Genomic DNA, 11,334 nt, shown 5'->3' with positions numbered 1-11,334 from the left:
CCTGTTACATTACTGATAGATTCTGTTAAAAGAAAGGAACACTCATTACTACACTTACCTGAAAAGGCAGTTACCTTAATTTTTGAAGCCAAACAAACATTAATAAAAGTAGTAATGAACTGTATATTGCACTGAAAGAACAATGGGTGTCTACTCTGCAGTTTCTGCTTCTCTCACCCTCCCAAGGCAGCATAACTACAGAGGAGGGAAGAGCAGAGCCTGCCCCAGCCTCCCCACTGCACTCCCAGATGCACTAACCCCTGTATCTGTAGATCTGTCTAATGTCTCCTATACTGTCCTGCTACCCACTTGTGATTACTATTTCACCAATGAAAGCTATCTCCCCTCTAAAAATAGCACACTCTTCCTATACATACTGTTCTTACACAGACTCAAAGATTAATTAGCCATTTATTATATTTACCCTGTCTTCCTCTCTGAAATCCACTCATACCATCCATGTTCTCTTTAAACCTTTCCCCCCTGCCCAGCCTGGCCTCATTCCTCAAGGAATTCTATGCAAGCACACCAAGGGCAGCCTTTGCTTCTGAACTTGGGAACTTGATCCTTCTAAAGCTGTGCCAACTCTGAACCTCTCTTACTCAAGCCACTTGAGCTTCCCTAGCTTTAGCTTCATCTTGGTTTTCACAACTGCAACAAATTAATTAATGATCTGCTAGATTTCCAGGCCACAAAGCCTAAGCAGTTAAAACAAAACAGAAAAAACCCTACCAAACAAACAAACACAAGAAATTATAGCTTCACTTCAAAAGATTTTTTTTTAATTTAGAAATGCAGTTATATACATAGAACAATTAAATTAAACTTTGTACAAATATTAAAATACTATTTTCACACCCACTGCAATGTACAGGATACCACAAAATACATATAAAATAAAGCAAAATAAAACTGATTGAGTGACATCCTGTACAGCATCAGTTATGGTTTTAAATCCCACATGTATATGGAGTACCATTCTGCAAATAATTCCATAGTGGTGCAATTCAGATAAAAGGAAAACACATATAGGAAAGAAAAGATTAATGCAGAAAGGCAATCAAGCTTCCCTTGCACTTGGATCAGCAACTACCAGCAGTCTACCCACCACATCATTGGACTTCTGCCTCACAAACAACTTCACTTTGTTTTCTTTTGGAAGGAAGCAACTCGGAGAATCTGAACTGAAACATTTTCCAGCAGAACTCACTTGCCTCTGTCTGATCTCACTCAAGGACAGAAGCAAAAGCATAGTTTACAGAAAGCATATAAAGAGCATCAATACAACATGTTCTGGTGGGTACAGAGATCTGAACATCACCTGCAGAGGGCTGAGTTTGAAAGCAGTGCTGAACACAGGGCCCTGAAGTGTGGGAGGGGCGTGTTCTGTCCTGGTGTGCTAGGACTGGAAAAAAGCTTACTTCTTGTATAAAAATACACCTTAAAATGAAGCCTGGTCTAGGAAACCTCTTTGCACTTTCAAAGCTTATAGCAGAGAAAAACTGTTTTCTAATGAAGCTCTTCTGCAAGTGAAGGTTTTCACACAGAGCAATTTCAATCTGCTGTTCCCTGGCAAGGACTGAAGGGTGAGGACGGGGTGAGGCAGGATGTGCAAAATGAATGGGATTTATTGCATTTATATACAAAAAACCAAAGTGAAATTTATTTAAATAGGTATCTGGATAGAGTAACAAGGCAGATTTTTTGTTTAAACTGCTATCAGACCAGTAAAACCACATTTTTTGCAAGTATGTTCTAAAAAGGTCAGCAAGGACAGCTCAGTGTGTCCAACCAGTTGTACATTATTTTGTTTTTATACAGCAAGCCTGCTGGTGTATGCTAAATCATCTAACAAAGCACAACCTTCCTTACAACCTGGTCATGACTGCAATAGCTCATTAGCCTGTAGTAAACCTGTGTTTTCTGCTCTTCCTTAGACAGCTCTTTGTGTTCCCTTTTCTGTGCTGCAAACAACTGAACCATCCCAGATTATTTCCAATGGCTGAGCCAGTTGCTCTCTTAGCCCCGCTCCTGAGTACTGACCCAAGTCATCCACCTCTTGGAGCACCTCAGGATGTTTCTTCCCAAAGCATGTGGAACAGATTTCTTCCTACACACCCGAGTTCTCCACACACTGAAAGGCCAAATTAAGACTCCAGAGGCAGTAAACAATTCACCACACCAGAGCTGAAAGGCCAAGGAGAAACCTCAGCAGAGATGTCCAAGGGGTGAAAAGCACTCTGCTTGCTGAGTACACATCCTGCTACCCAGCAACTTCCCTGGTGGTTAAAGATAAAAACGCATTAAGCTGTTCTCCCTCCCAAACTCATGAAGTTTTAACTCAGCAACCACCCCAAAGGCTCACATGCTTCAGTGCATCTCTCCTGACTTAATTTTTACATCTTCTGCAGTTAATGATGGGGAGGTACAAGCTATTTGAAACCAAAACACACAAACCCCTCTCTCACCAGTGCTGCTGACACCCTTCAGGGCTGCAGGAGGCTGTGACACAGTCCAAGCTGGCTCATCACTGCAGACCCTGATGAGAGACTGACCCACTTCCCCATGGGTCACTGCCAACTTCACATCGTGGTTCTCTCAGGCTGGTCCAGTTCTACAATGCTTGGCTGTAAACACTGAAATGAGTTGCATTTAGTTTTTAAAAGAACTATAGAACTGGAAAGGAGCAAGGAAGTTTTTCTATTGCACATAATATCCTGAATTTCTGTAATGCCCTTTCTCCCCCCTCAACTATCAGACTCCAAAAATAATGGAAAGCTTTAAAATAAGTGCTATTTTTACTTTTCTCAATATAATTTAATAATTTTAATGTTCTTGAATATCACAGAATCTAGCACATATGACAAAGCATGAGATGATTATGCTGGGAGTGTTAAATAAGAAAAAATGCCTCCCTTTGAAATCTTTTGCCAGACATAGATGGTGGAAGAAAAGGTATGGAGACTGTGGCTCCATCAGGGAAAAAAAAAAGGGGAAAAACCCATTTACTGTACTACATCTTGCAAGGCTGAGCCTCTGTGCTTCCTATCCACAACACTGGGATCCAGGCTGCATCTACTTATGGCAAAATCCCGAGAGAACACACTCAGCTCAGAAATAACAAACACTGCTGAGGCAGAGCACAGCTCACATCTGAGTGATCTTTAGGCTTCAGGCCTTGCTCCCATAAGTAAAGATAGGACTGTGCAAAATAGATTTTCCTGTATCTTACCCAAAGACTTCTCAGTCCTTCAGCGTCTGCAGAATTTAAACAAACATGAATGAATAATAATCATTTGATAACCAGTAAAGTGAGGCCCTTGCTCTCCCCTTTGAAAAAGTTGTCAGACGTCTTTTGGGTTCTTCCCCTGCTGTTTCACCTCATTTTATAAGAAAATTAACTCTAAAGCTAAGGATATGGATGAACAGTGTGAAGCCTCCAAACTGTGTTCCATATTCCAGCTCACACAGATCCTTGGGGCCTGTTCCCACAAGATCTGCTGCAGGGAATAGAGCTATTCTGCAGGATCTGGAATAATCAGATGGATTACAGCCAGCACGGAGACTGGCCTGGAAGCTGCTGGCACACCCTCAACAAGCCAACAGAAGCTGCCTGTTTATGCTTGATCACAATAGCTACACTTGCATATTTCCCTCCTCCACCTCCGTATTTCCCCAACTCGTTAAAAGCCATTTCCAACAATTAGTATAGAATCCAGTGATATGAGCTTTAACAAGACCAAGTGCTGCACTTCGGCCACAACAACCCCCTGCAGTGCTACAGGCTGGGGGAAGAGCTGCTGGACAGCTGCCAGGCAGAAAAGGACCTGGGTTCACTGACTGATGTGACTGAACCTGTAGCCAGTGTGTGCCCAGGTGGCCTAAAGGGCCAATGGCATCCTGGCCTGTACCAGGAGCAGTGTGGCCAGCAGGAGCAGGGCAGAGATTGTCCCCCTGTACTCGGCAAGGTTAGGCCCCACCTTGAGTGCTGTGTTCTGTTCTGGGCCCCTTTAATTTAGGAAGGACATTGAGATGCTGAAATGCATCCAGACAAGAGCAACAAGGCTGGTGAAGGGTCTGGAGCACAAATCCTATGAGAAGGCTGAAGGAGCTGGGGTTGTGCAGCCTGGAGAAGAGGAGGCTCGGGGAGATCTTATCATTTTCTACAACTCCCTGAAAGGAGGGTGTAGCCAGGTGGGGGTCAGTTTCTGCTCCCAGGTAAAGTCTTAAGCTGCGCCAGGGGAAGTTTAGGCTGGACATTAGAAAGAAATTCTTCACAGAAAGAGTGACTGGGCATTGCAATGGGCTGCCCAGGGAGGTGGTGGAGTCACTCAGTGTCATGGTCTAGTTGACAAAGTGGTGTTCAGTCATAGGTTGGACTTGATGGTCATAAAGGTCCTTTCCAACCTACTTAATTCTGTGTGATTCTGTGAAATTAAAGTACTCCCTCTTTGTAGAGCTTGCTTCCTTTTCTTCCCCACTCAAACTGAGTTTTCTCTTCCAAGCTGGCAGTTCTTGTTTTACAACAGCAGAGAGGAGGCCAGGCCACAGAGGATGTGTTTTCTGCTGGTGGTGCAGGTGCTCGTCCAGCACAAGGTTAGGCCTTGGGATCAGCTTCCAGCTTCTCCCACCAACCTGGAACTAGCACTACCCCTTTCAGGAAGGCAACGCATTCCCAACTTCTATACCTTGAATTGCAGAGGGTCAGTTTGAGCAGACAGGACCTTAAATGCATAAAAAGCAACTCCTGCTCTGAGCTGTTTAGGCAGCAGGAAAGTCACACAGACTTTCCTCCCCACTCCCTTACTACTACACTAGCTCAAACCCTCCAATAAACCAATGAAGGAGAATTTACTCAAGCTCAGACCATTTCCAACAATCAAAAAGCTAAACAAAATCGTCCCCATGCTTATTTTTAAAAATTCCAATGGCAGATGTGTAAACAACATTTGTCCTCTACAGCTCTGGAAGCTGAGATACCACAGCCCACTGTAAAATGACACAAGATCTTCACCATCCAAACTTTAAAAAAATACCTAAATCACCCAAATGGGATTTATCAAATTCCTGTGTTAATGCAAAGTAACACGAACAGGGAAGGATGTTCAAAACACTTTCATTTTAAATTAACATGCCTCTATAACAAGGATAGGGGAAAAAGGATTCTTCCATCCACAGGCACACACTGTTCCACGTGTCCTGGGATTTAACAGCTATTCAGGAAAAGGAATAGCAAATACACAGCTGGACACTATGGCAAATCCCCATTTCAAAGAACTGGAGCTAAGCCACAGTGATTTTAAACATAAAGATGTTGTATCATTATTGTCAAATGCTGTAATGGTTTTTTACTGTAGCAACGAGGATGAGGACGGTGAGGACTGCAAACCAAAAGCAAAGCAGCAAAGACAGCATCCCTGTTTACCTGTACATTACCACATGATGTGTAAGGCCATGACATTTTGCTCCTTCAACTCAAAAATGTAGCAGCTTCTCATAGAGCAAACACTTCCCTGGTTACTTCAAGACAGTTATGACAAGGTACATGCATCTAAGAAGCCAACTCTTGTGAAACCAATCCCATGGAACTTGGACCATCTACCCCAGACAACTGTGGCTTCCTGCAGTTATGGAGTCCCAACACAGACAATCTGACCTGCTGTAGATAACTGTGGCGGGCAGAGGTACACGTATTTCTGAATTTTCTCTTCCCTACGACCAGAACTTGAAACAATCCTCAAAACTTCAGCACTGAGCTGTGGTGTCCTCTAGCACTGCTGTCAGTGTACTCAATTTTCCCTCAGAGCAACAGGCTGGCACTGTGTTTAGGAAAAGCTTTACAAAAGCTGCTTACCCCCAGCCACAAGGGAGGAGCCCTTCTCTATGGGCCCACTGGAGCCCAGCAGGATAAAACCGCAGACCCTTTGCTGTATGAAGCGAGGAAGACACACCAGCCTATGAGATGGCAGCTACCCAGGATTCAAGTACCTACTGTGGCTGGAAAAGGTATTTGGGATTGCACCAATGGCACTAGGAATTCACTACCTACAGGCATTTTTTGTCATGGTATTTTCAAACACCTGAACCTCTTCCACTGGGCTGCACTGGTAGAGGAAGAAGGAGGAGACAAAAATCATTTTCAGGAATGGACTCCTGCAGAGATGGGACAGAGGGCATTCCTACATGTTGGACTTCTCAGCCTTCGGTGTTTAAGCAATTCTCAGTGAACTGTTCCTGCAGGGCTAAGCTGTCACACAGCCCATCTCAGGCGCTTCTAGACATCACAAGCTGCCCCTTAACTGCAGCCCTCCCAAGCCCAATGTCAGTCCCAGTGAGGCATTCTGTCCTGCCCTATCACACAGAGGATGCTGGAAGAAGAGCCTATATAACATATATATGTATATTTAAAGTGTGTCTGCACCCAGCAAGCAAGCAGGTTTAGCCCCTGCTCTCTGGGCAGCAGAAGGGCTAGAAAGGCTGATAAGCTGCGACAAGCCGGTGTGAGGAGGAGAAAGGCACAAGAAAGGAGCAGCTCTTCAGAGACTGCTGTCAAACATCTGGCTGGGGAAGAGGAGAGGAGAGCTCAAATCCACTCCATTCCTTGAGCCCCTGATGCTGATGGAATGGGGAAGCCAGTGCTGCACCAACTCCACTGGTGCATCCAGGAGGCAACCTGGCAACATCCTTTGGATCTTCAGCTGAGGGCATCTCTTCTTGGAGGTATCCAGGGTACAGCTTGCGAGGATGGGGAAGACTGCACAGAGTGCTTCTGTCCCAAAGGCAGGGAGAGAAGAGGAGGAAGAAATCCAAGATGGAGAAAAATAGACAAACACAGCAGACCTCATGCTTCCTTCAATAAGGGAATATCTGAATGGCGGGGAGAGAAAAAAAAAAAGAAAAAGTAGTCAAAGTTCTGTAGTTCAACATACACCAGAAAAAGTACTATTGAAAGCAAGACAGGCTCCCACTGTCATAACATGACAATGCAGTGTCTTCCTCTCATCACAGCACAAAGGAACTCTGGAGGATCTGCTCCAGCCTGCCCCTGAGAGTGGGACCATCACCAGCTCCAGGCCCAAAAAACTTCAAGGACAGATTCCATCACCACTCTGGGTTTATATTTGGTCCTGCATTACCCTCCTAGCACCAAGTATTTCTTAATACCACGGAAAGGGGAATTTCTGCCCCGAGCTATCTACAAGCTAGTTACATTTCTTGCCTAAGACACGGCAGTCCCTGCAGAAGCAACCTTAAGCTACAACTTCACATCAGCTCTGGCATTGCAAAGCCCCTCCTTCAGGACAGCACAGAAGTGAGGAATAAAAGATGTTTTGATTGTTCAACAGACTTGCCCCTCTGCCCTCTACAGTAAGTTCAAGCACATCCCTCTTAGGTCTTGCAGGCTAAGGCTGCAGCACTGAATGCTTTGTGGCAGAAAGCTGCTTACTAAAATAGTCTAAAAATTAAGCAGCCCAAATATCACAAAGGGTTTGTATTCCAAGCATGTCCTCCCACTCCCTCCAACTTAGTTTCCGCAAACACAGTTATTTTACTGCTTTTGCACTATGATGCTAGAGGCTGGATTTCTCTGAAAATCCTTTGTTACAACAAGAGTAAGCAGTAGACGAACTTGCTCAGACTGCCCTAGGCTCCCAGTTCTGAGAACACTGAATTCTTCAGAAGGTATTAAATACTGCTTACATGTCTAAGAGGTGAAACATGCTATAGAGACTGGATCTTTTCAAAAGCTGCTCTAGTGGCAGACACACATAGGGGCATCCCTTGCCATTTTTTCACCCTAGATAATCAACTCAGAACCTACTCTTAAAAGGGTCTCATTTAGTACTTCTTGCACAAGTCACTTACCATCTGTGTACTCCTCAGAGGAAGTGAGTGATAAAAGGCTCTGTATGTCACTGCTTTCTGAATCTTGGACCTCTTTGTGTACAGGTCTACTGCTAGCCACGCCAGCTACCCAGGAAGAGGTAGCAGCCTGATGCACAAGAACAGTTTCAGAGCGCTGAGAGCCACTGGCTTCACACAGTCCAGAATGTCCAGGGGCTTCATCTTCTCTTTCAAAGGTATTGTGAGCCCCTTGGTCCGGCTGCTGCATCTCTCTGGGTCCATTCTGTCCAGCTCCCTCTGAGAGTACGATCTGCACTCGGGAGTCTGAGGGTGGAATGCAATTCCCTGTGCTGCCATATACTGCTTCTTCATAGGAGGGCAAGGCCACTTGGACACCATCCACCATAATAGAGACCTGATCTCCAGACACACCTTGGTCCCGCCTCAAAAAACAAAGATACCAAGGGGGGGAGAAAAAATAAATCAAGTTGAGTATTTATTTTACTATATATATCTTACTAAGAATCCAAGTAACCTCCCTTGGCAGAACTCTAACTCTCACAATTTAGGGGAGGACAGAAACTTGAATGGTGGTTTAAAAAGGTCAAGCAAGCACAGTCTTGGAGCCCTATGTGAATTGCCACTAAACATGAGCAGGGGCTGTAATTCGTGGCACCCGATGGATTTAGCAGCAAGAGCTGGAAAGGTTACAATGCTTCCCCCCCTGCCCACTTACTTCCATAGCTAAATTTGACAAAGGTCATGACTCAGCTCCATGCCCTTGGCAAAGAGCACTGTTGAGGTCAGCCTGGTGCACTGCTACATTCCACAACACCCAGCACTGTTTGTTCCACTGCCTCTGCTGCCGGCCAGAAAACCTCTGGCAGGATGGGGAAGACAGCTCTGGCACAGCATGAATCACCTGGTCTCGTAAGACCTGAGAGAAAATGTTTCTTTTCTAGTGGTTTGGGCCTTTTCAGAAGAGGGCAGACTGCAGGGCTCCACCTCTCAACCTCCCCACTGCTGGAGCGTCTGCCTTAGCTGGAAGCAGTGTCATGGCTGGGTCTCTCCTCTCATCCACAAACCCAGGCCAGGAGGGTTCTCCTCCCGCAGCAGAGAAGAATCGCAGACTTGCACATGTATCTGAAGAGCAGTACTGCTTAATTTCAGGTCCACAGGACCTCAAGCAGGGAAAGATGCACATATATACACCCAGACTTCAGTAGCTATCTGAAGCTAGAAGAGATAGGAAACTGATCTACAGCAGGCTAGTAAATATCATAACTTTTTCCATTCAAAGCCAAGGCAACAGCATAAGGAAGTCACTCACTGGGTAGCACATAAGACTGGGGACTGCATGTGGGCTCACAGACCACCATTTCAGAGAAGTGCTGGATCAGCAGGATGGGGCAGAGATGTCTCTGAGGTGTTGAAAAGAGGAACAAGGAAGCGAGGAGCCAAGTTGCTCCAAAATGAAGGTCTGACCCAACTACCTGAATGGGTTTCTACTGCAAAGAAACAGGGGGCTCTGAGTCCCTCCAAACCCAGCTACACTTACCTGCTGTGATGGAACGACTTCAGCTTTGGCTGCAGCAACACAAACAGCACAACCAACAGCAGAATCAGGGCAACAGAGCTTGCTGTGGAGGCTACTATGGACAGCGTGGGCACTCCAATTGTGGGAGGAGAGTCCTTCTCTACAAAACCAAGGGGAACACAAGGTAAAATGTGTCACTGCCATAGAGAAGGAAAAACATTCACACTGCTCCTCAGGACTTACTCCTGGGTGTGTGTGCAAGGAACCCACGTTTCCCATACAAGCCACATCACCTATCTCAGTTTGCAGCTCAAGCTGACACCTCTCCATCAGCTGTAAAGGGAACCCAAAATAAAACAGGCACGTACAAGGGTCCTTTGGAAAAACAAAGAGCAAACAGACAAGCAATGGAAGCAGACCATGGGAACTGACAGATGGTGTAAGGGTCATGTTACGTATGGATCTGCCTGAGCAAAAGCTAGAGAATGTCATGATGTCACCAGCAAGGCCAGTAATTGTCTAGCACAATAAGCAACATATTTTAGGCCAAACAACAGAAAAAGTTCCAAAAAACATTTTTTCTCAGCTAATGTAACAGCCTTGCAAAGAGGGGTGGAAGTCAACTGGCTGGGTATTCTTATGCACTTATTACAATTAAGACACAGAAAATATTAAGTTTCTCTCACACACAAACATATGCCAGAGGATAGAGAAGGAAGGCAGATGTTTTTTCAGGTTGCTGAGTTTTCAGTGTTAGATACATGTGCCCTGTTCACATTACTCTTTCCTGCCCTTCTGCAGCTGTGCTGTGTGACTGCACGGAAACCAATTTGGCTATTAAAGGACCTGTGCAGGAATAAACTGGGAGTGAAGAGAGAATGGCTTGGAGGTGGTATTGCTGACCACTGCATACCATGCCTAGAAGGCTATACTAGTCCTTTCACCTCTCTAGAGGAAATAATTGTCTCTATGTGTTGTTTCTGTCCCTAATTTGTGTCTTTGGTAGAGATCCAAAAAGCCTCACCTACCCATCAGCAAATACTACTGTGAACTGCACATTTGGTTTATGCAATTCCTCAGTTCCTCTTTCTATATCCAACACATTCTTCAGGAGCACAGGGCTCAAACTGCAGAGGGAATTCAGGACACATGCAATGAGGGATGACAAGCAGAACAACAGGTAAACAGAAAAAAAAAGAGTTGGAGGATCATTATTTTTAAGCCTCCAGCCTGAAATCTATCCCAGGACAGGCATTTAAGATGGAAACCTAGTTTGCAATTTTCTGCATCATCTCTTGGGGTCAAACCTACTTGGTTTAGTTGTTTTGAACTTGTTTCTTTGAAATCTTTTAGAAGTAGCTTGACCCCTCCCCAGAAAAAAAAAACAAAAACAAAAACCAGTGACTAGCACATTTTTCCCTATGGCAAATAGGGTTGAGTAAGGATTTTAACTTCCAGCATTCCTCAGGGCACTAACAGGAACAAGGGAAGATGCCCCATTTTCAGCATCACTACATGATGCTGTCAAACTGCTCACTATCCAGGGTGCACTCCAGAACATTTACCATCTCATATGCCAAAAAAACGTCACTACCTCGTACAATAAACTGCCAAAAGGCTATGGGGCTGACAGGCTCAGAGCTGCACAAAACATGTGATAACTGCTAGGGACTTATTTATCCTACATGGAGCAGGTAGGATCTTACCCTTACCAATAATTTTAAGACTACTGCCTTTCTAGAGTCTCCCACCTCCTTCCCCTTCTTTGAGCCTTTTGAAGGAGACCCACTAGTTAAGAGTTAGCTATCTCTGACCCTGAACAGTTGATTTAAAGCTTGTGTTGTGAAAGCAATGGCTTTTTCATTGGGTCAGACTTTTGAGGCACCATATTTTTGATAATGCCACTGACCCTTCAAGATGCTAAAGAAATCTGAGGCATTTCTGCTCACCAC

General features: G+C 44.9%; 1 protein-coding gene across 1 annotated transcript in view; it reads right to left on the bottom strand.

Annotated features, from left to right (window-relative positions):
- Window positions 1–760: 760 nt before the first annotated feature.
- The window catches only part of SUSD6 (sushi domain containing 6), a 73,119-nt gene continuing 62,545 nt past the window's right edge, over window positions 761–11,334 (bottom strand). The window contains exons 5-7 of the mRNA XM_005417537.3: window positions 9,404–9,542; window positions 7,867–8,288; window positions 761–6,867 (exon numbers count right to left, since the gene is read on the bottom strand). Coding sequence (XP_005417594.1) covers window positions 6,842–6,867; window positions 7,867–8,288; window positions 9,404–9,542 — 587 coding nt within the window. The 3' untranslated portion in view covers window positions 761–6,841. The remainder of the gene's footprint in view (window positions 6,868–7,866; window positions 8,289–9,403; window positions 9,543–11,334) is intronic.

This window comes from Geospiza fortis, unplaced genomic scaffold (genome assembly GCF_000277835.1).
Source record: "Geospiza fortis unplaced genomic scaffold, GeoFor_1.0 scaffold54, whole genome shotgun sequence".
In the NCBI taxonomy this organism is placed as follows: Eukaryota; Metazoa; Chordata; class Aves; order Passeriformes; family Thraupidae; genus Geospiza; species Geospiza fortis.
Note: the sequence above shows the minus strand (reverse complement) of the source record. Positions and strands in the feature narration are given on the sequence as shown.